This window comes from Terrapene carolina, unplaced genomic scaffold (genome assembly GCF_002925995.2).
Source record: "Terrapene carolina triunguis isolate 2854851 unplaced genomic scaffold, T_m_triunguis-2.0 Scaffold234, whole genome shotgun sequence".
In the NCBI taxonomy this organism is placed as follows: Eukaryota; Metazoa; Chordata; order Testudines; family Emydidae; genus Terrapene; species Terrapene triunguis.
Window position 1 is genome coordinate 6,025,379 of NW_020664585.1, and position 23,630 is coordinate 6,049,008.

A 23,630-nucleotide genomic window follows, 5' to 3' on the forward strand; every position below is an offset into this window, starting at 1 on the left:
GGGGCTGCGCACTCCGGCGGATCAAAGCAAGTTCGATATAACGCAGTTTCACCTATAATGCAGTACGATTTGTTGGCTCCCGAGGACAGCGTTATATCGGGGTAGAGGTGCAGTAATTTTCAATAATAAGGTCTTTGCAAACAAGGCTTTGTGAGAGAAAATCAGTCTACTCTGCTGTTTTGGTAACATTTAGTTATTTTTCCTGTTTCAAAATATGAAATGCAAGTGCTTTGCTATCATTTAGTGTCACTGTAGCACCATGATTAAATATCTCATATCTTCTCCTGAACTGGGGGAGTAGTGTAGCTGACACAATCAGGATTTTAATTGCCAGGAGTAATACTCAGAATATCACAGTCATACTCCTCACTCCTGCCATATACCTCAGTTCCCTTCACCAGAAGTACACAACAAAGGGTACTATTTTTCTTTTTTTCTAGTGGTAAAAGAACACGTTTCACAAAAGTTCCAGTAATCTCTCCTCTATGCCAATCTTTAATGTATTTATTGTGAATATATAAAATATAATATACAATTATCAATAATGCTAAAGGATGGTTAAGGTGAGAGAAGTTGACTATGTAAAAATGAAACCTTCTTACTCAACAGCAATGTTGAATATATACAGTCAAAGCTTATTTTTTGTATAAAAATAAAATTTTGCTCTCTTTTACCTTTGTTAGTGCTTTGTTAGTGCTGCCACTAAGGAAGAATAACGTGATTCATATCTAACACATTCATCATCACCAACAAAATTGTTCAGTTTTAGAATCTTTATAATAGCAATAACGCAGGAGCCAAAATAACCCAGCTCAATTTTCAGACTGCAGGTGGAGTTTGCAGGAATGACAGTCAGACAATCATCATTTTCTTTGTTAAATTGAGTAAATTTAATCTAGAAGTCATGGAGAGACAATAAATGTTGAATTCCATGCTTGTTACAGAAAGCCACTTTTCAGAGTAGAACTGCACTGTAAGTAGCTATTATAAATTTTGTAATTTTACCTTTATATTCCTTTGTCTAAACAACTCAAGCAAACGTCAGTATTTATTATATTCTGTAGGAGCTTCTGAAAGCTGCTAGTTATACATTATCGTCTTTACTCAAAGCTGGATTAATGGCAGTGCTGATGCAGCCGTGACCTAAGGTCCCCAGGATGTTGTATTATTTAGTATAGTAGTGTGAAACTAATCAAACATTGCTTATTACTATGTGACATTTAGGTGCCCAAAATATGTTCATCCCTGATTCTCTTAATTGGACTCTGAGTGCACTACTTCCTCCTATATTATTTCTAAAACAAAGAATATATTGAATTCATTACCTTGATTGGATCTTCAGTACATTAGGACACATATGCCTTGAAAAAACAGCTTGTAAAGGTTCACTTTCATGAAAAGCCAGGTTATGAGTTTTTATAATACCTAAAGATATAGCATAGGTGTAGAAATTAACATATGTTTGCATGTTATCTTAAACTTAACAAATTTAAATTAACACGTTCATTAATCTCTGTAAAAAAAAAATACAACAGAGGTCCCATTCTGCCCTGTGTGGGAATAGCTTGCCTAAGTATAGGAAACTCCATGAATTTTAACTCAGTTTTCTAGGAATTCTTTCATCGTGTAAAAAGCTGAAGGTTCCACTTCCAAAACTTGTGGGTCTCAAGAGTTCTCTGAGAATCTCAGGTGATCCACAAGAACAAAGTGTCAGGCATGTTAGCTCCCAGAAAGTACATTTGGTGTTTGGGATGTAAAAGAAAGGCAGAGTGGTTGGCTGGTATAATAATCATGAAAAAAAAGAAAATAATAAACTTCTATAAACATTTACTGAATATATATCTTAATTACCATTTACTATTGCAAACAAGTATACCAAATACTCTGAGGCTTAGGTTTTATGAAAGATGGTGTTTAGTGCTCTGTGGTGGATAGTGAGAGATGTCACAGGCTCGTTTCCACTATCAATGTATGTGTTGGGTTCTCTTTACTCCACTATTCAAATTAATAATTTTTATTAATAAAAACATAAAAGGTTATCAAATAACCTTTTGCTATCAGGTCCTCTGTGTATATATATAGCAAGTTTATAAAAATACAAACAAATTTAAAACAAATTTTAAAAAGGGAAAATTATATAGTTACATTTTTCCAAATACACCTCTAAAATGCAAAGTTTCAAAATTAAATATAACCCAAACAACAAATGGCAAGAAATCTGTTATTTCAGTGGAGCACACACATTAAGCTAGCACTAAATCAAACTTGTTGCCTTGAGCTTTAATACATTGTTTCCACTTATTAATATAAAAAAGTATGTTTCAAATATTAGAAAATGCATTATGTACCATACTGGCAGAAATAATTATAATGGTACTTTAAGGGTTTATTTTCCAGCAGAAAGTGATTGTGCATCACTGTCTTCTACTGGACAGAATATGTCAGACCTGTTATAAATTCACAGAACCATGTAACTTGGAGATGGAAAAGACTGATTAGATCATCTAGTCCATCTAACTACCAAAATAGGTGTTTTCCCCTATAATGCATTTTCAGTATTTTGTCCCACATAGTTTTTAAATGTGCATGCAGTAGAGCATTCACTACTTTCCTGAGGAAACTATTCCACTATTATACAATAACTACTTGCTTAACATTGTAGTTATGTTCCTGAAAAATGCAACTTTAAGTGACAAGTATCAGAGGGGAGCCGTGTTAGTCTGAATCTGTAAAAAGCAACAGAGGGTCCTGTGGCACCTTTAAGACTAACAGAAGTATTGGGAGCATAAGCTTTCGTGGGTAAAAACCTCACTTCTTCAGATGCAAGCTGAAGAAGTGAGGTTCTTACCCACGAAAGCTTATGCTCCCAATACTTCTGTTAGTCTTAAAGGTGCCACAGGACCCTCTGTAACTTTAAGTGAAACGATGTTAAGCGAATCCAATTTCCCCATAAGAATTAATGTAAATGGGGGGGGGGTTAGGTTCCAAGGAAATTTTTTTCACCAGACAAAAAACTATACACACACAGAGTATAAGTTTTAAACAAACAATTTAATACTGTACACAGCAACGATTGTGAAGCTTGGTTGAGGTGGTGAAGTTAGAGGGTGGGATATTTCCCAGGGAATGCCTTACTGCTAAATGATGAACTAGCATTCCGCTGAGCCCTCAAGGGTTAACACATTGTTGTTAATGTAGCCTCACACTACAAAGCAGCACTAATGGAGGGAGGGGAGTCAGCATGGCAGACAGAAACACACACCCTGTGTGTGGGAGCGAGAGATAGATGTGCGTTGCCCCTTTAAATATGCTGACACCACATTCTAAGTACATTGCCTTTAAAAAGATCAGGAAGTTGAGACAGCAGCTGCGGCCAGCTCTCTCCGTCCTAAGCCCTGTTGTATCTCCCCCCCTGCTCTATATGAAGAAGGGATAGGTGGGGGGCAGGGGGACACCCTGACACAGCAAGCAGGAGGCTACTGGGAGCAGTTCCAAGGAAGAGGGCAGAAGCAGCACATGGCAGTGGGGCGAGGGACAGCTGAACTGCCCGCAATTGATAGCCTGCTGGGCAGCTGCTGCACAGGGAACTTAGGGGAGCGGGGAACAGATAGGGGGGCTGCCGGTCCACCCTGGTTCCAAGCCCCCACCAGCTAGCTCCAATGGGCTGCTCTTCCTGCAAGCAGTGGACAAAGCAGGCGGCTGCCAAACAGCATTATGAGGGAGGATTGCGCAACTTTAAACGAGCATGTTCCCTAATTGATCAGCAACTTAACAACGAAACAATGTTAACCGGGATGACTTTAAGTGAGGAGTTACTGTACCAGATTTCACTATCCAAGTTTTCCCCTGATATTTCTCCTACATTTTCCCTTTCTTAACTTCATCCAATTACTCCTAGGTACATCTCCTTGTACTATCCCAAGAGCTCTTCAAATGTATCAGTTTCTTATACTGGCAGTTAGTGGAGCAGCTCCTTTATCTCAGTGCGGTAGTATCCTATGTTTTGGGAATTGAAGTTTGAGAGTTCTATTCCCCATGCCACATGCATTTATTTGGACGATGAACACAGTATAGGATATGCCACCAGGGATCGTTCAAAGAATTTGAGGCATAAAATAAATCTTGTTATAGTCACCATGTTTACTGTACAGGACCAGGTGCATGAAAACAAACATCATTAATGATTATGATGTGAAACTGCTATTCCATCTACCAAATGCCTATTTTGTAGAACACAACTGTTATGACAAGTTCCCCTAAATAACTATCAACAAACATCAACCTTTTATAAAAGTAATAATATTACATACTGTGAGGAAATTAACAAAAATTAATCATCTATCATATGCGTAATTGCAGCCCAAAGAGAAAATCAGTCTGTAACAGCAGATGAGAACTGAATACACTAGTGTCTTATATTATATTATACAAAACCACTTTAGATTTTATTAGGTTGCAAAGCTTTTTAGTTTGCAAAGTCAAGCACCCAAAAGATAGGAAATGGTTGCAAGAATCGTTTATAATGGAAAATGTTAGGCATAACATTCTGCCAATGACAGAAAATACGTTTAATAATAAAAAATACAAAGGTGACAAAATATTTACAAGTTTGAAGTACTTAATGTTTCTATAAAGTCATATACATTTAACCTACCATGTTTGCAGAAGAGCTTAAAAGTTATATGACAATCATTAACATTTGTATAAATGTTGCACTTCTCTACATTCCTTTCTAGTGTGTTTAGACATCTAAACACAGGGAGGACTGACTGTAAGAAAAAGTGCATTAACAGTGTGCACCATAAGAGCAACACAAAGAATGCTAAATAATAGCATGTGAATCACAAATGGAAACATTAAAAAGAAAAGCAATGACAGTTACAGTCAGGCAAATCTACACAACCACACAATTAAAATAAATTAAATTAGCAAAAGCACAGGAGAAAGATGGATCCATGAGTTAGTTCTGTACATTCAAATATATTTGTATTTTTATTTCCAAGAATAGTATTTAGTGCACAGCAGCAGCATCAATTTTTTCTAATCTGAGGACCAAATATATTATTTCAAAAAGTCAAAAACCCACAATCAGTAGTTTGTGGCAGATTCCCTGCTGTGTTCTGTTTCCTTTTGAAAGCTCAGGTAGTGTAGAGAGAAGAAATAGGGTTTCAGGAGGACTCCTCAATAGCTTCCTTCCCACAGCCCATGGTGGGGGGGGGGCATGTCAGGGGAGGATTGGGATAGGAATAGTGGCTGGAGTATGTGTTTCACTCTGGATAACTCCAGCTGGTCCATGACTAAAGACTACTGTAACCTAGGCTGGGGTAGAGAATCAAGGAGTCCTATCTAGTTGTTGGTTTCCAGCTTTGCTTTTTTCCCCTCTCCTGGGCTGACCTAGGTGGCTGTGTGGTAGAAGTGAGCCACATTTTACTACCTGTTGCTCTCTTAGTCTCAGGCAGACCCTCTGAAGCTCCTGTCCTGATATCTTTATAGCTTCCACAGACAGGCAAGTAAGCAGGGAATGAAGCAACCAGAGTGCCCCTCTCCTCCCACCCCTACAATGTAACAGGTGGCCAACAGGGCAGCTAATGAACAGCTGAAACAGGGATGGGACAGTAACTGCTCAGAGTGTTCCTGGCTCACACCAGCCCTGCTCTTGGGACAGCAGGGTAAATGGCCAGAGGCAATTAGAAACATGGTGCCCCCTACTGCCTCTCTGTAGTGGTGAAGCTATTTCAAACACTTCAGTTTAGATGAAACTGCAGGGCATAGCTCAGGGAACATGTCTAATCATAAATAAATACAAATTTTGTTCCTGCCTCAGTTGGCTTGAGGGCTATAAGTTAGAGCTTTAAAGGCCACAAATGGTCCCCAGTTCCACAAAGGATGAATTCTATTCAAATAGAGTAATATATCATTCTGTCCCCTACAACACTCAATTCCATTAGAAAGTTGAATTGCCTTGCTGTTTAAAAAGTCATCTTTACTAGTCCATTAAGATTTACCTTCATTATTAATTTACACGTAAGGGGTGACTGTCTTTTTTTCTGACACAGTTCAGGTTCAGCTGTCCAGCAGTAATGTTGAAAAAACATAGATGAAAAGAAGACACATGCATACGCTGACCTAGAAGAATTCACTGATCTTAGAGCAAGCTAAAAATATAATTAAAAATTAATATTTTATTATCTTGAAACTATAATCAAAAATGATTAAATATATATTTTTATTTAATTCTATACTCCAATATCATATATAAGAACAAAACACATATATGTATGTATACATCTAATAATAAATACAGCAGATGGTTGGTTGGTTGGTTGGATGCATATACATACATCATCATCATGTTTAAACAAATCAGTTTTACTCCTCCTACTAATCAGAACTGGTTGATAAAATCTAGGGCCTCAATTCAGCAAAATGAATGCATGTGAATAGTTCCACTTTACCCCACTGGGACTATTTATATGCTTAAAATTAAGCTTGTGCTTAAGGGCATTGATGGATCAGAGCCTGTGGTAGCAAAATCTAATAGTTCCTTTCCCTGATCCAAGTGGGTGTGCATGGGTCTATTAATGCCTATATGAGAAGGCTGGTTTCCATTACAAATTAAAAATATAATATCTTCATTTTTTTATCTGATGGCCTGCAATCACCCCAACTTAAGCTATGATCTTTGCACAAGTTAAGTAGGATTGGACTGGTCAGTACATGTCTGGATGAGACCACCACAGAAATGCCAAATTCTGCAGGAAGTGGTATTGACGATTCTTCAGGAGTCAGAAATGAAGAAATGCTGGAATATGGTCTTAAGAGGTCATTTTAAATTAGATGTAAAACTGAGACCCTGACCACTTGTCGTAATTAAACATCTGTGGCACTGATCCTACTGTCATAGACAAATTCTAGTTTGGCAACTATGAAAAAGCAGGAAAACTATAAAAAGCAGGAACAGAGTTTCCATGATATCATTCGCATAGTTAAGATGATACCCAAAAAATGGAGTGTGGCCATGCAAAAAATGAGAGATGGTAAGGAAGATCATTTGAATTATGCTTTAAGGCGTGTATAGAAAATTTTTCAAAAAGCTACCTAAATTAATGTTCAGACTGTATTTCCCCATAAAAAGCCATTTAAATGATTAAAAAAACCCAAAATGCACTTACACCTTTTTCATTTGGGTCAAACCAAAACTCATCACTAATTCGTGCTATGGCATGTATTGCTCGTCCAAACACTGTAAGAGAAGACAAAAGAAATGTAAAATTTGCATTTTGTAATTTTTAAATAAAAAAAAAGTGATATAACATTATCTCCAGATTAATTAAAGGAGAGAAAAATTCTAACTTTCCTACATCTATTTTAAAGGAAAGTTATGATGTAATGAGGAGCATAAAGACAAAAATTACTGTTTCACAGCAAATCTCTTCTGTATTGCTCACAATGGCAACAGAAATGCACCACAGGTTGAAAAGTTGCCACCAATGCTGGGTACCTCAGTTTCAGGAGCCCGACTTGAGATAACCTGGGCCTGATTTTCAGAAGTGCTAAGCACTCACAAACCCAACTGCTCAGCACTTCTACAAATCAGCCCCAAGGTACATTAGATTGGGCACTTAAAAACTGAGACACATAAAACCAGTGGTCACAGCTGAAAAATCTGGCGATGGAGCCTTGAAGCCATTAAACGAAAATAAAAAAGCACAACACCAAATCAAGACTGCTATTAAAGGCAAAATTTCCACTGAGTAGGACTCCAGTATTTGACCTATTGAGTCCCTACCTCCCATACTTAACACGAACTTGAAATTACCAAGCTGTATTTGTTTTTATTTTGTGCACCAGGTCAGCAGTGGCGCACTACTCAATTAACAGAGTTAGTTCTTGAAATACTGTTACAAAGCCATCAGGAAGCACAAGAGCAATGGTTTTGGTCTAGGTCTTGTACTGAAATTTGCTATTAGGACTACTAGCTTTTAGGCATAAAAACAGCCAACTTATTTAAAGATTATTGCTGTATATATTGAAAGAAACTTTAAGGTTGCATAGCTGAAATAAAATAGTTTTTGAAACAATATAGGAGTACCTTGATAATTTACATTAATGACTGGGAAACCCACCATAATAATCTTAAAATAACACCACGTCAAAGATGATCACCAGAATAATGCTTCCTTAAGACTGGCTTTCTTTAAAATAAAATTTAAATAAGTAGGGATAATCTTGTATCCAAAGAATTACTACTAATAATAGTTTGAACTTGTATCACACTTTCTTTCATAGATTGATTTTTACAAGAGAGTAAGAACCAGTATGCCCATTTTATAGATGGGGTAACTGAGGCACAGAGAAGTTACGTGCCTTGCTCAAGATCACACAGCAAATCAATAGCAGTCAGAATTAGAGGCCAGATTTTCTGACTCTCCCTCTCCTTCCATCTATGCACCCCAGAATCCTTGGCAGGGCCGGCTCTAGGCACCAGCAAAACAAGCTGGTGCTTGGGGCGGCACATTTTTAGGGGCGGCATGGCCGGCGCCAGAATGCCACCCCTAAAAATGTGCCCCGGCCGCCCTAGCTCACCTCCACTGCTGCTGCCGCTCGCGCACCGCTACTCGCCCTCCCTCCCAGGCTCTCAAACCTGGGAGGGAGGGGGAGACTCCGAGTGGCCGCGGCGCGGGCGCCGCTTCTCCCCCTCCCTCCTAGGCTTGAGAGCCTGGGGGGAGGAGGCAGGGAAGGAGCGGAGTTGAGGCGGGGCCGGGGTAATTAAAAAACGGGGGAAGTGGGGGGCGGCCAAAATTGTTTTTGCCTTGGGCGGCAAAAATCCTAGAGCCGGCCCTGATCCTTGGCACTGGCAGCTGCAGCACTTCCTTTGAAACACCACTGAAAACTAATGTAAAGAAAGATTCTGTTGGGGATATGCAGAGCCCTAGTTGCTCAAATGAGCGACAGAGTCTTTATTTAAAAGCAGCCATTTTACATACCAAAAAGTCCTCCTCTTTCTAATAACATTTTAAGGTCCACCAAATCACACTTTGTCTTAAATTACATGGCAACATCTGTTTAAAGTATATTTTGTATGACAGAAATAGACAGGTCTTAAAACCCAAATTCCAGAGGCCTTTGGTAGAAACAACACTATAAGTAGCAGTACTTTTCATCATGTTGCACAAGGGGCTGCGTGTTCTGCATGCACGTGAGGAGACACTGAGCTCTGCTCACAGGTAGGGACAATACGATTTGAACAGAGCTCCCATCAGGTGCTCTCCAGGGAGACCTTTCGGTTGATGAAAGACCTCATGTCGCCGATCTTGGGCAAAACACACTCACAGGGCTCTGTGTGTGGCGGGGGGGGGGGGGAAGCACCTTGCAGCAATATGGCGTCATTGGCCTCCACATGCTGTCACACCTGTTGTTCCAAGAGATCTATGTAGCCTTGGCTCCCCACTCTCTGCCCCCGAACATCCACTCTGGAGGTCTGTCACCGTGTCCCCAGCAGCAGGTCTCAGCGCAGCTCCCTATTTCATGGTCCCAATGATGTGCTCCCCTGCGTGTAGCCCCCTTGCCCTGCCCCTGAGCAGCCCCACACATCCCCCTGTTGCAGCGGGTGCTACCTCTGAGGTGGGTCCCCCCAATCACACACTTCATGGTTCGGGAGCTGGGCGACAGCACCTCAGTCAGGCCTTCCCAACCCAGCCTCGCCCCTCACACAGCACGTCCCAAAAGGGCGGGAAACCAGCCAGTTGCTAGAGGGGCGGGGCCAACTGCGCCTCAGGAACCCGGATGACGCTCATCCCTCGCGGTCTGACAGTGACGGGCGAAGCGCGAGGCCTGACGGCGAAGGAACGCGCCCTCGTGTGTACCGACTCGGAATGATCCCTTCTAGCTGCCGTAGGCTGTAACCGCCCTTGGCTTCCGGAATCCCTGACGGCCCTTTGCGGAGCGGAGCGGAAGGGAAGGAGGTGACGAGTGGACTGGAGCAGGATGGTGAGCCACCCCGGGGACTGTGGGCGGTGAGAGGGAGCTCCCGACCCGCACCCTACGCTGGAGAGGGCCCTGCTCCCCTTCCCACCCCCAGTGCGTTGTTGCCCCAGGGCCCCCTCCCCATCGCGCTCCTGGGCCAGAGGCGTCCCTGCTCCCCTGGGATCGGAGCTACATTAGCCTCGGCGATACAGCAGAGCCGCGCTAATCCTCCCGTCTCGTGACGCTCGCCGAAAACGGACTCCTCGACCCAAAGCTTTAATTGTAGGGACAGTTCTGTGTCGGGGCCTTGCTGGTCTTCACACTTACCCTGACACAACATATAGACTAGCCCGCTTACGGCGAAGTAACAGAATAACTAAAACCAACTGGTTATAAAACAGTCCCGGGCTTTTTATCTCTTGTTCACGTGCATCTTAACGCCAAGTTCAGAAATTCATATTGGGCCCCCAGGCGTTTAGGCAAATTAGCAAGGTGCCTCTGTTTTGCTTTTGAATGCTGTTTTGTATTAACCAGGTAATCTTCAACATTGTTTGCTTTAATAGTATTCATTTATATGAATAACCTTTTTTGGAAGTATATGTGACCAATTTCTTGGAAGAATAGAAATCCATGAAATTGACATCAATGGAGATTCTTGTTTTTTGGGGGGAAAATTCTGATCAGTCACTGTTTACTAAGTCAGTCTAATGTGAAATTCAAAAAGATTGGGGTAGAAGAAAAATATTCAAAAGAATAACTGGTTCACTGGAAAGTTACAACAGGTGGTATGAATATTTTGTGAAGTGGCAGCTTGAAAAAGTCTTCCAATATTGTTTCAGACAGTTTCAGGAAAGCTGATTTTTTTAACACTTCCTCTCATAACATTAAAAAAAAATCATTATTTGGCTATTCATATGTCTATTTTTTTCTTTTCTGTTGCTTTCTTTTAACATTGTTCATGTTTCACCCTGTTTTTTCATTCCCCCTGTCTGCAATCAACTTCTTCATTCCAATAAGGCTGGGCACAGAGTAAGTTTACTCCTCTTGGCTCTTGCTAACACTGGTGGTAGATGATTTGTCAATGTTACTAAATGTTAAAATAGGTATGAATTATGGAATAGCTGCTAGCCAATCCATAGTCAAGACCGCAACTAAATTTCTGTTGAAAGCCAAATTCTTATGTGCTTTTTGTCATGATTGTTGTGTCTATCAGAGATAAATGTGATACAGTTAGTACAGCAGAAAATGCTGCTTGTTGTAGTCTAGCAAGTTATCTTGATAGATGGAAACTTGAATCTGAATTAGGGGCTAAAATGGTTTCTCTCAATTCATCAACACATATTGAATTCAGCGAGGTTGAGTGTGTCTAACTGAGAGCATAATTTGGGGGAGGGCGTTACATATGTAACTAGCTAGTGTTGCATGTAAATCTTGTAAGACTTGATTAAAGACCCCACATATTGTTTTGTTGCCATCAAAATCAGTTATGCTACAAAATCAGCCATATTAGGAAATTGTTTTAAAACTGTTTCAGTTAACATGGTTATGCTATCAGTATGTAGAGGGTATAACATTGTTAAAATGTAAATTTTAAAATTTTCTAACAATATGGGAGCTCAAGTATGTTAGCTCACTTTTTTAAAATTTGTAGCACAGGAAGGCCAGAATTTAAGTTTCTCCCTCCCTTGCCCTATCCAATTTTTAATATAAACAAAGTGCTGGTGAAAATCCTAACAGCCCTGAGGAATGAAGGCCTATCCAGTGAACAGGTACAACACTAACATTGGCACTAGCCCAGCAAACTTCACTGTCTTGCCACTGTGCTTCCTTTTTGAGCTGGAGGGACCATCTTTAGGAGTAATAAGACATCTGTCCACTGGGAACTAGTGGAAGGCCTTACTTCTTCTGGTAGTCTCAGAAATAAGAAGTGCTTTATATCACTACTGACTTGGACTTGAACCGGTGGCTCACAGGTTAAAGATTCTGTATCACTTTACCAATTCTTTCAATTCCCCTCTCTTGCATAGTTTGGATACTTAGGCCTGGTCTACACTGGGGGGCGGGAATCGATCTAAGATCTGCAACTTCAGCTATGAGAACAGCGTAGCTGAAGTCGACGTATCTTAGATCGACTTAGATTGACTTACTTTGCGTCCTCGCGGCACAGGATCGACGGCCGCCGCTCCCCTGTCGACTCTGCTTCCTCCTCTCGCAGCGGCGGACTTCCGGAGTTGACGGGGAGCGCGTTCGGGGATCGATTTATCGCGTCTAGGTGAGATGTGATAAATCGATTCCCGAGAGATCAGTCACTACCCACCGATCCGGCGAGTAGTGTAGCCGTACCCTTATACTGAGCAGGCTTTCACAACACTGGTAAAAATGCCCGAGCCCTATCTGCACTTCTGTTAACATTGTTGAGTGCTGCTGCATGGTTGCTGGAATAAAATGCAAAGGACAAAATTTATAATGTAGACAAGGTTATGGTTAATTCATAGTGTAGCTACAAGTAGTGATATCTAACTTTTATATTTGTCTGGAGAGCAGCTTATATGTTTGTTTACAATGGACTTATCTACACTGGCAATTTATAGTGCTGCAACTTTCTTGCTCAGGGGTGTGAAAAAACACTCACCCAGCAAGTTTCAGTACTGTAAAGCGCCAGTGTAGACAGTGCACCGCGCCGGGAGCCGCGCTCCCACCACTGGTAGCTATGCCCCTCACGGAGGTGGGTTTTTTTAGGGCCAGGAGAGCTCTCTCCCAGCGCTCTGCCGCGGCTACACAAGCCACGTTAAAGCGTTGCCAGTGTAGACTAGCCCAATGTTATTACATTTTGGGTATTACCATAAATCAACAACACTACACTTGGAAGAAAACAAGTAGTATATTGACTTATTTATCAGAATAATAGGAATGTTTGCTTTTTATCCGATGTTCATGTGGCCTGTAACAATTTTTTCTTTACAACCCTTTTCACAGTTGTTGCATAATCAAATTAAGCTTGGCTTATTGATACTTTGTCTGCATTAATTTTGTTTCCTAAATAACAAGTTTAAAAAGTCTGTGACATTACATTGTAGGCTACCTTTGTAATCAATTATTCAAATTAAAGGTGTGATGATAGTACAGGTGATTTATTTAATAATGGTGACATCCTAGATTTGAGATATAGACTAACAGATATTACTTGTTGGTTGATTGCATCACTTGTATTCTGTCAGCACTTACCATGCTTCATAGAGCATTTTCTTGAATAGTTTTGTGTATTCATAGTTCTATTCTGGTCTGGTTCATGTTCAGCTTACAGTGCTCTATTAAAATCAACTTTTTGACAAAGATGTACTTGATACAGTCTAATGGAAGCTAAGATGTTTTATTATTTTGGCTTTTGACAAACTTTTTATTCAGTTTAAACACTGAGACACACTGCAAACTCATTTTAGGAAAACAAAATGATTAAATACTGAAGTAAAGGGAAACTTGAAATAATGAAAGGGAAGTAGCCATAACCTAGGCCTGGTCTAAACTTAAATTTTACCACTTAAGCTATGTCTGACAGGAATGTGTCTTTTTTACTAACAACCAATATAAGGTGGACTGTAGATGCAGTTACACCAGTATAACTGTGCTTGTACTGGTATAGGTTATGCCATTTCCCAAAACCAGCATAAATTATACAAGTACAAGGACTTTCATATTAAGTGCATCTATTGCTAGAGGGTTTTAATGCCATACCTATATTGGCAAAACCCTTGTAGTGTAGACAAGGCATCAGTCTGTACCACTCTCTTAGTGAGACATCACTCACTTTGAGACCCACATCCCAATCATAAGCTCAGTTTCAGTTCTTTTTTCAATAATTTTGCATCAGAAATGCAGAATTGTGAAACTGAAGATAACCAAGCTTGCAAATTTCTTGCTTCTTGATTTTTATTGGCTCCAGTTAGGTTCTGTAATTCTTATCTCTTTTTCCTGTCCTTGACACCTGATAAGCTGGTATTAGTATTAGGAGACCTTCACATCCCACATCGATGCAACTACCTCCCAGCTAAGTTCAAAAAACTGCTGGTCCCAGGAAAGATCCAGCACATCCTCTGCACCGGAAACCTCTGCACCAAGGAGAGCTATGACTACCTCAAGACTTTGGCTGGGGATGTTCACATCGTAAGAGGAGACTTTGATGAGGTAATGACCTCTCTACAAAGACTTTTAAAAACAGTCCGACACTTGAGTTATTTATAACTCCCTTTACACCATTTAAGGAAATGGACAAAATTGAGACAGTTATAGTTACTTAATAAAGAACAGGGTAAAAAGCAAATAAGCAGTACTTTATAGTCATAACCAGTAAAATGACTTAAGCCTAGTTCTTACCCCATGCCCAAGAAGGACAAAGCTGACTCTTGAATTCATGTAGTTTGGTTTATTTAATTACATTTGATTAAGCATTGTAATAAAATAGTTGAACCTATTTGCCATCAAATAGCTGCTGTTGCCAAGATGTTGAAGTTCCTTGGTCAGATGCAGTTTTGTAATTCTAAATTAATTTTGAAACTGTAAATAATAAATTTATTATTTCAATATTTCTATAAGCTTTTCAGTCTTGGTGCCACCTTTAAGGCAACATAGTTGGCTTTGATGCAGTTGATTTCTGGCTGGGTGTGGTATTCCTGCTAGAAGTTTCTGCATTCTTCAGTGAAGAAAAACTTAAGTTGAAGAGGGTCTCTAGCTCATTCTCAGGAGTAGCAGGTTTTTGTGTGATATGAATACATAGCAAATAACTTAATTCCCTTTGAAGATGGAGTCTGTTTCAGTATATGTAATCTGTATGTTGTATATTTGTTTTTAATTTTTAGAACCTGAATTATCCAGAACAGAAAGTTGTAACCGTTGGGCAGTTCAAAATTGGGCTGATCCATGGCCATCAAGTTATACCATGGGGAGATATGGCCAGCCTGGCACTGCTACAAAGGCAGTTTGATGTGGACATTTTAATTTCAGGGCATACACACAAATTTGAGGCATTTGAGCATGAAAACAAGTTCTACATCAACCCCGGGTCAGCCACAGGAGCTTATAGTGCCTTGGAGAAGTGAGTTAAAATAAGTTGGACAGTTGTCTATTTACCTAGGTTTTTATATCACACCCATCATTGTTCATCAGCACTAATTTTACAGTAATAACTGTTCTAATACACCAGTTATCATGATACATGTTTATCTTCAAGCCGTATACATACTAACAGGCTTTATCCACACTAACATGAATTTTTTTTTATTGAAACTTCAGTATTGCATTTCTGTATCACTTCTCAAAGGTTTGGGTCTAGAAAAGAAAAGGTTGAAAACAGCTGCTCAGCATGTGTGTGTTTTTATTGTTGCTGCCTCTTTCCTGTGCACACAGACTAGAAAGTAATAACTAAAGCCTTCCTAATCTTTGTCAGGTTGAATAGATAGTTAACATCACTGCTGGGGGATTAACAGAGGAAACAGCTGCTGTGCATGAGTTAATTTTTAGGGTTATTTGCTAGATAACCAAAACACATTGTGCTGTTGGTGTCAAAGATTTTCCTACAATACCTTCTAAATCCATTTGCTTAAGATGAGTTTGTTGAAATATCTAGTCTTGTTTTCCAACTTTTTGTTAGATCATGCTTATAAAATTCAAATTCCTTGGAGCAACTCATTAAGGAATCTAGCTTTGAGAAATACCTAATGTTGGAGTTTTATAATTACCTGATATTAACAATCAGTTTTTCTTTCCAGCAACATCATTCCTTCATTTGTGCTGATGGATATCCAAGCTTCCACAGTAGTGACCTATGTGTATCAACTAATTGGAGATGATGTGAAAGTAGAAAGAATTGAGTACAAAAAACCCTAAAATGAATCTTCTGGTGCTCTTTACCATCTCATTCCCTCTTGTTCTAGTCAAGTAACTGAGCATTCAAGAACCACAAACTGTCTGCAATATTTGATTGTTTGCAGTATTAAACACTTGCTAACTGCTTGTAGCCTATAGCAGTGTAACTAGTTTATAATACATAGCTTCCAAACAATGGCACATTCTTGCTTGTTTTCTATGTATGGTTCAGCTTGTAAAATATCCTGTTATGGTGCAAAATGCCTTAGGTGTACAATCAGTCTTGTTAAATAACTACCTTTAATGTTGTAATAAAACTTGTTTTTCAATCAGTCAGGTTTTATTTATATAAAATATATTTTGAATGATAAACCATTAAGGCAAAGTTACGTGTAACAGTTGAAATTCTTTTGAAATATACTGAATTATTCATAAGCTTGTGACAGTACTCTACTTTTGGTAATAGCATTTACAGAACCTGCACATTTAATGGAATTTAAAGTAATTTATCCATTTTTAGAAAAAAATTAGCTGAAGCCTCTTGACAGCAAAAGACTCGTCTAACCTGTGAAACTTAAACTGAATTAAAGTAGGGTGTGAATTTAGAGTGCAGTTGCTATTCTGAAATATGCCCTATGTGGTGGAATGAGTTTATTATTTGTAATTAGTTTAATCCACTTTGGAACTGGCACTTATTCCAGAATAAGTGGCCGCACAAAATTATTCTGGAATAGCTAAAATGAAGCATGTGTGAACAAACCGTAAGAAGTGAGCCATAACATGTTTGTTTTAAACCATATTTAATATTTCTCACTCAGATTAGTGTCTAAGCCAAGAGCAAGAGTAAAATGATTTAGTACTGTTCCTGAAATTACCAGGATAAAACTAATGTTAAGGTTCTGTTACTTAAAGTACAACTTCTCTATGAAATCAAACTAGTTCTAAAGCACTGCATGACAGTTTTGGAGCATACACAAACTGTCTTCAATTACTTGTTCAAGTTTAACCAATGACCATCTGATTAGCTTTGCCTTACTTACTCCAGATTTAAAGGAAAAAGTAAATCAAGATAAAATGTTAACCTCAGTTTATATAGAAGTGGTCCCATCTGTATACAAGAGTTTAGACAGTTTAGTTTCACTTGACTTGCTCATCTTTAGAAAGTTGAAGACCATAGTTCATTTATTTAGACCCCAAAAATTGGTTTTGAAATACTAGGACTTGTGGATTTCCTATTCTCAGCTGAAACCACTCAACCCAAGCTCCACATAGTAGGGTAGCTTCTGTTGCTCATGCCTGCCATTTTGTAGTAATTATCCCACTAAGAAAGGGAGCCATAGCAGCGTTTCTTGTAGAGTATTATTGATGTTTGTTTCATAAAGAACAGCAAGCATCTTTTTCTCTGCATTCTGAGAGTGGCTTGCTACACTAGAATAGCTCACTGTTTTTACAAGAAACTGCTTTTCCACGAAAGAGAGTGATTCTCCTTTCAAGTGCTGAGAGTATTTATTGTAGGTGTATCTTCTTATAACTCAATTTGTTAGACGGCTTAGTATGACGCAAGCACAAAGCTTTTTCTAATTTCCTTCTCCTCACTCAGCTGGTATAACACTTATTCAACTTAGTCCCTTATCTGTTTTACTGTGTTATTCAGTCTGCATTAGCTGACAGCTGAAAAACAGAACTATTGCTAGATTAATTAAACGGCCATCTGGTTATTACTTTTGTTAGTATGATATTACTAGAATATATACATGGGTCTTAAAGATATAAGGGCACAGGTTGGTTGTATCTATTTTAAGTGTGCTCGGTTGATTGGCATGTTTCCACTCAGTTTTAGGAAGGTACTCAGTTTTCTTTGGAGGAATTCATCCATATACTTTTGTCTCAAAGAAAGAATAGTGTCACAATAAAACAATGGCAGTTAAATTGTTTGTTTATACACACAGTTGGTTTTAGAGAAGTTATCTAAAATATTAATTTCACTGAAATCAGTATCAATTTACCCTATTCAAGTAGCATGTATAGAAAGTCTGGGGAGAATGTCTTAGTTAGTTTACATTACAAACATTAGTATTTTCTAAGTTAAGTTCAAAATTTGAGCTTGTCTGTTTTTATTTGTGTCCATCCTTGAATGAAAACCAAGTCTACAAAATATTTTACATAAGATACACTAACATTTACAATCTTGTTTAGAAATCCTTATCACACAGCTTACAAAGTGAATTTTATCTTAATAGGATTTGAGACTAGGAAAGGTTGTTTAAAAAACAAAGCAAAAAAGCCTGACATTGAGGAGAAATTAGAAAGCCACAGCAATGACTTCATATAACTCTTGAAAGGAAGTGAAGTTTAAAATTCTCACTTAATTATTTCCAGTATTGAAGTGCTGAGATTAAACCAAGTTGTCTGGGAGGGGGAAGTGGAAGAGAAGAAAGCGGTCATACAATGTAAGGGAAGCCTTTAACTCCTTCACATGAGACAGCACACTTAAACTAATGTGAATGTCTGTTAGCCAGGAGCAATTAAAAAAAAAAAATGTGAATGGTAACTTTTGTTGAAAGGGTACTTAGGAGGTTTCAGCTTAGTTCCCCTTTAAACACAATGCATGTGACCAATACAGTTTGAAACAATCTTGCCCCTGGAAGAGAAGGGATATAGATCAAGTTATGCTCCTCGGGATAGCTGTTTCCAGTAAGAAAATGCAGAAGTCTACTCTGGTCCACTCAGAAACATCTGGAGGGGAAGAAAAGAGGAACACAGAAGAGCTTAGTAACTTTTTATAGGAATAGAAGTATTACAAAAGGATACGTTTATAGGAAAATGGGATAGGAGCATTGAAATAGGCATAAAGTTCCCTTTTTATATAAGAAATATTGCATAGATTTTATTTGCATATTTGAAACTTAGAATTCTACCATGAAATGATACTAAAATAGAAAAATAACTAATATAGGAGAGTCTTTAACTGGTCTAAGAGCATGTTGTTCTTTAGTCTGAATGAATGTCTTAGGTTTCAGTATTTTCTCTTTAAACCAAGATAAGTCGGATAACTAAAGCCTTTTACCTTCAAAATATCACAAGATGATCTATCTGCCAGAATGGGATTTCCACATCGTTTCTGATATTCTACTATTAGGGCTGCTGCATCATCCATGCTGTAAAGGACAAAATAAAGTTGGTTTCACAGCTGACAAAACTAATCTCCCTCAATTCCCATAATACTCTACAATGCAGAGAATCTAGACAATGTGCATTTAACTATAAAACAATGCATATAAACAAAGTTTTTGTGATTTCTCTTCTTCTTTTCCAATTCCCTAAAGCAGGGGTGGCCAACCTGAGCCTGAGAAGGAGCCAGAATTTACCACTGTACATTGCCAAAGAGCTACAGTAATGTCACCAGCCCCCCCCCCCCCCCCCCCAACCACAACCCCCCCCCCCCCCCCCCCCCCCCCCCCCCCAAATCAGCACCTCCCCCTTCCTCCTGATCAGCTGTTTTGTGGTGTGCAGGAGGCTCGGGGAGGGGTGGTGAAGGACAGGCTCAGAGGAAGGGGAGGAATGGGGGCAGGGACTGTGGCAGAGCCAGGGGTTGAGCAGTCAGCACCCCCTGGCACATTGGAAAGTTGGCGCCTGTAGCTCCAGCCCCAGAGTCGGTGCCTATACAAGGAGCTGCATGTGGCTCCGGAGCCACGGGTTGGCCACCCCTGCCCTGAAGGCCTAACAGGAGTTTTGACTATTTTTCTCTACCCCTTTTCAGTAGATAATCCTGGAAGGGAAAAAGGTCTCCCTAAAACCTAGTTATTTACGAAAAGCCAACACCGGCTATACCCTATAGCAGGAGTTTAGACTTACAGTGGATTTCTATCCATGTGTAAGGCTAAGTTTTAGTCATGGGTATTTTTAGTAAAAGTCATGGACAAGTCACAGGCAGAAAACAAAAATTCACAACCCGTGATCTGTCCATGACTTGTACTATATAGCCCTAACTGAAACTTGGGCCCTGAGGTGGTGGCCTGGGATGGTGGTCTGGGACCCCTGCTGGTGCTGGGGGAGAGAGGAGGATTGGTGGGGCTGGCAAGCTCCCTACCTGGCTCCGCGCAGCTCCCTGGAAGCAGCCAGCATGTCTCTGCAGCTCCTAGGGGGAGGGAAGGCCGTGTGTGTGTGGGGGGGGCTTGATGCCCTGCCCCCTGCCACGAGCGCCAGCTCCGCAGCTCACATTGACTGCTGGGATGGTGGCTGTAGGCAGGGGCAGGGAGCATAGCCCCCTGGCCCCTCCACCTAGGAGCTGCAGGGACATGCCTGCCGCTTCCAGGAAGCCCCCCTGAGGTAAGTGCTGCCCCACACCATAACCCTCTGCCCCAGCCCTGAGCTCCCTCCCACACCTAAACTGCTGCAGAGAGGGAGGGTCCACGGTGGCCTGCGACTGGCCCAGCAGCGGCTGGTACGGCTGGCCCTGGGGCTGCCTGAGCTGCTTGGGCAGCCCCGGAGCCAGCCACCGTGGCGGTCACAGAAAGTCACGGAATCTGACAGACACGCAGCCTCACCCATTTGTGATCACAAAACACTGTGGCACATATAGTTGCTCATCTGGGAGAGTAAATATTTGTTTACCGCTGCTAAATTCCATAAAAAAACCCCAGAGAGCCAGTCCCATGTGACCAGTCAGCTCAATAGGCTGTTTCATAGTCTGCAGTTTGAAAACTGCTGTTCTGTGAAACTTTCAGTAAGCTTACTCTTTCCATCTCAATAGAACACATGTCCAAGTCTTATTGAGTCAAGGAGCAAAATGCCAACTCCTGAAGTTTGGTACAAATAACTTTACCAAATAAGTGATCCATTACTTTCAGACAATGCCCCCAGCACTGTAAGTAGAGTGCCAGGGAGCATGGAGGATTTCTTAGTCACCTTAAAGAAAAAACATTTGTCAGTGCTTGTAAAACTCTAGTGACTTACCAGCACACCGTATCCAAGAGTCCTAGTAAACAAAAAAGTTACAGTAAATACTGTAAGATTCTAACTTCCATAGGAGTTTTTTCTAATTTTATCTACAGTGCACCACCATACTACACCTTGTTAACCTACCAGCTCTTGTTGACAAGGTAATCCACTAATTCTTTCACTCTGTGAGTGTTCATCACCTGTAGCTTCAATAATGGGAAGTATTTTGTTTTCAAAAATCTTTCATATTGTTTCTCGTTTATGATGTTGTCCAGAATTAAACACCTAATCTGAAAGTGGCAGAAGAGTTATTTAAATATTTTAGATACAATTAAATTAAATTTTCCTATACTGAGCTCTTATTTGTTTGTCAAGGGTCTATCTTACTAGCTTTTTCCCACTTAATGTTTTTACAGCACTTTGAAAATATAAGCTCCCTTATAAAGAAGGTAGGATGATTTGAGGATTAAATATTCTTGTCTCTCAGATAGGGAAATTAAGTAAACTCACCCACAGTGAGTCAGACAGAGCCAGAAAAACAGTATAGAGCTGTTCTTAGCAGTTTTGTTTGGTTAGAGCCTTGCTGTGTTTAGTTAGTACCATACTACTGATCTGACAGTTAGCTATTCTTCAAACAATGCTGCCCTCCATACATGGAGTGTGCTACAGAACAGCATTGTGTAATCACAGTCGTCAGTGAGTCAATTACAGAATAATTAACAGACTGCAAAAATTTATTTCCTTACAACTACTACTGACTTATTTTGGTAACGAACAAAGTGTACTAACAGTGCCCTTCTGTGCATCAAACTTGTGTTTTTCTTTGTTACCATCTTATTAATCAAGCAAAAAGGGTTGGTACAATCCTTGGATGTTTAAATGAGGGAGAAATAAGTAGGGAGGTGATCTTTCTGTATGGCATTGGTGTGACCGCTTCTGGAATAATGCATAAGGTTCTGGTGTTTACTTCTTAAAAAAACCACAAACAATTGGACAGGGCGCAGAAGAACTGCAAAAATGATTCCAGGGCTGGAGAAAATGCCTTAGAGTGAGCGTTAAAGAGCTTAGTCTGGTTAATTTATCATAAAGAAAAATTGAGGTGACTTGATTAGTGTATAAATCCCTTCACAAGGTAAGAATACTGGGTACTAAAGGGCTCTTTAATCTAGCAGAGAAAGGCATAACCGAAACCAATGGCTAGAAGCTGAAGCCAGACAAATTCAACCTAGAAATAGGGCACAAGTTTAACAGAGTGACTAACCACTGGAACAAACTCCTAGTGGAAGTGGTGGGATTCTCCATCTCTTGGGGTACGTCTACACTTACTTCCTGGTTCGGCGGCAGGCAATCGATCTTCTGGGATCGATTTATCGCGTCTTGTCTAGACGTGATAAATCGATCCCGGAAGTGCTCGTCGTCGACGCCGGTACTCCAGCTCGGCGAGAGGAGTACGCGGCATCGACGGGGGAGCCTGCCTGCTGCGTCTGGACCCGCGGTAAGTTCGGACTAAGGTACTTTGAATTCAGCTACGTTATTAACGTAGCTGAATTTGCGTACCTTAGTCTGAAGTGGGGGGTTGGTGTGGACCAGGCCTTGCTGTCTTCAAAATCAAGACTGTATAACTTTCTAGAAAATAGGCTTTAGCCAGACACATTTTTGGGTTCAACATAGGAGTAACTGGGTGAAAGTTAATAGCCTGAGATACACAGGTCAGACTAGATGGTCTAATGGCCCCTTCTCCTCTTAAAGTCTATGAATAAGGAGATTATATTTATTTAGTTTATTTACCTGTGATGCAAAGCCTGCTACCTCACCAGTGTCCATGTGTTCATCTACTTGCTGTAGGACAGTCTCTGGGTTACATGAAGATAGGAAACCCTTGGAAAAATTAGTTTAACGTTAAACATGCAGAATTTTTATAGTCTAAAAATTCTCAGGGGAACAAATGAGAAATTGTTTGGTTTCAGTACATACTATTTGCTTAAAAGCTTTTGTTTTGATTAACTCCTGCAACATGTTCTACAGCAGAATTTATTATACACTTGCGGTCAACAGTTTGGATTTACTCCATTGTGGGAAACTGAGCCAAGGAATTTCTCTCTCCACAAAAGAAAAAAAAAGAAAAAATATTGCATAAAGAAATACAAATACAATGTAAAAATGTGTGAAACTAAAAATAGACAAGCATTTGTAAAATGTAGACAAACTAAACCTTGGGTGGCTTGTAGATGTATTCACAAATTAATATTGTGCCATATGAATAAATTAAAAATGTGTGTATTAGTACTGCCAATGCTATCTTGGTAGTTGTAGGAGCAGCATGCAGGACCCCATGAAGCTTTTACTCCATCCTCCTCCTTTACTCCATAGGAGCAAATGCTGAGAGAAAGGAAAGGGAATAGTGAAGATACAAATTGGCAGCTGGGACACAGCTTTAATGCAAAGAAAAGGTGTGAGTCACAACATGTGAGATGCTCACATCAAATGTTCATTCTAAAGAGAGGCAAAGGTGTCAAGTGTCTCATATTAAGGAAACTAAATAAACTATTAGGCAGATTACAAGTTTTAAAAATTAGGGCAAACAAATTTGTTTTAACTAAGGCTTCACAGCACTATTTTATAGCTTACATGGGACTAGTCCCATGATAATCACACTGAACATTATCACAGTAGCATCAATTTTAATTGCTTCTGCACATAGGTTACTTTTCTTCACATTCTGTTCACCTTAAGCAGGTGTTGAAATCTAATGTTTAGTTTTGGTTAATGTAAATTCTCAGTATTGATGGAAGAAGCCGATTAATATGCATTTCCCATGAGCAATAAGCTCCATGCCCTTCTTTTGTGAGCTTTTTTGCCAGCTC

General features: G+C 39.9%; 3 protein-coding genes across 4 annotated transcripts in view; 1 reads left to right on the top strand and 2 right to left on the bottom strand.

The window, feature by feature from the left end:
- Window positions 1-9,651, bottom strand: part of RAD9B (RAD9 checkpoint clamp component B) — a 22,229-nt gene extending 12,578 nt beyond the window's left edge. The window contains exons 1-5 of the mRNA XM_026657013.1: window positions 9,618-9,651; window positions 7,173-7,243; window positions 6,006-6,155; window positions 4,655-4,769; window positions 1,326-1,425 (exon numbers count right to left, since the gene is read on the bottom strand). Of these exons, the coding sequence (XP_026512798.1) occupies window positions 1,326-1,425; window positions 4,655-4,769; window positions 6,006-6,155; window positions 7,173-7,243; window positions 9,618-9,651 (470 nt within the window). The remainder of the gene's footprint in view (window positions 1-1,325; window positions 1,426-4,654; window positions 4,770-6,005; window positions 6,156-7,172; window positions 7,244-9,617) is intronic.
- Window positions 9,652-9,826: 175 nt separating this feature from the next.
- Window positions 9,827-17,274, top strand: VPS29 (VPS29 retromer complex component). Of its 2 annotated transcripts, XM_024196218.2 has the most exons (5): window positions 9,828-9,990; window positions 10,984-10,995; window positions 13,957-14,148; window positions 14,820-15,055; window positions 15,729-17,274. In XM_024196218.2, exons 1-5 carry the CDS (start codon window positions 9,988-9,990, stop codon window positions 15,844-15,846), a joined length of 561 nt encoding a protein of 186 aa, XP_024051986.1. In that variant the 5' UTR covers window positions 9,828-9,987; the 3' UTR covers window positions 15,847-17,274. The 2 variants fall into 2 exon arrangements, with proteins under 2 accessions (XP_024051988.1, XP_024051986.1); XM_024196220.2 differs by lacking the exon at window positions 10,984-10,995 and having other exon boundaries at window positions 9,827-9,990.
- A 636-nt stretch (window positions 17,275-17,910) lies between these two features.
- The window catches only part of KNTC1 (kinetochore associated 1), a 75,732-nt gene continuing 70,012 nt past the window's right edge, over window positions 17,911-23,630 (bottom strand). The window contains exons 61-64 of the mRNA XM_026656929.1: window positions 22,555-22,644; window positions 20,911-21,056; window positions 18,893-18,983; window positions 17,911-18,561 (exon numbers count right to left, since the gene is read on the bottom strand). Of these exons, the coding sequence (XP_026512714.1) occupies window positions 18,538-18,561; window positions 18,893-18,983; window positions 20,911-21,056; window positions 22,555-22,644 (351 nt within the window). The 3' untranslated portion in view covers window positions 17,911-18,537. The remainder of the gene's footprint in view (window positions 18,562-18,892; window positions 18,984-20,910; window positions 21,057-22,554; window positions 22,645-23,630) is intronic.

Coding starts and splice junctions, on each gene's coding strand:
- VPS29 (XM_024196218.2), top strand. Junction 14,149..14,819: donor TAAGAGGAGACTTTGATGAG/GTAATGACCTCT, acceptor TTTAATTTTTAG/AACCTGAATTATCCAGAACA. Junction 15,056..15,728: donor GCTTATAGTGCCTTGGAGAA/GTGAGTTAAAAT, acceptor TTTTCTTTCCAG/CAACATCATTCCTTCATTTG.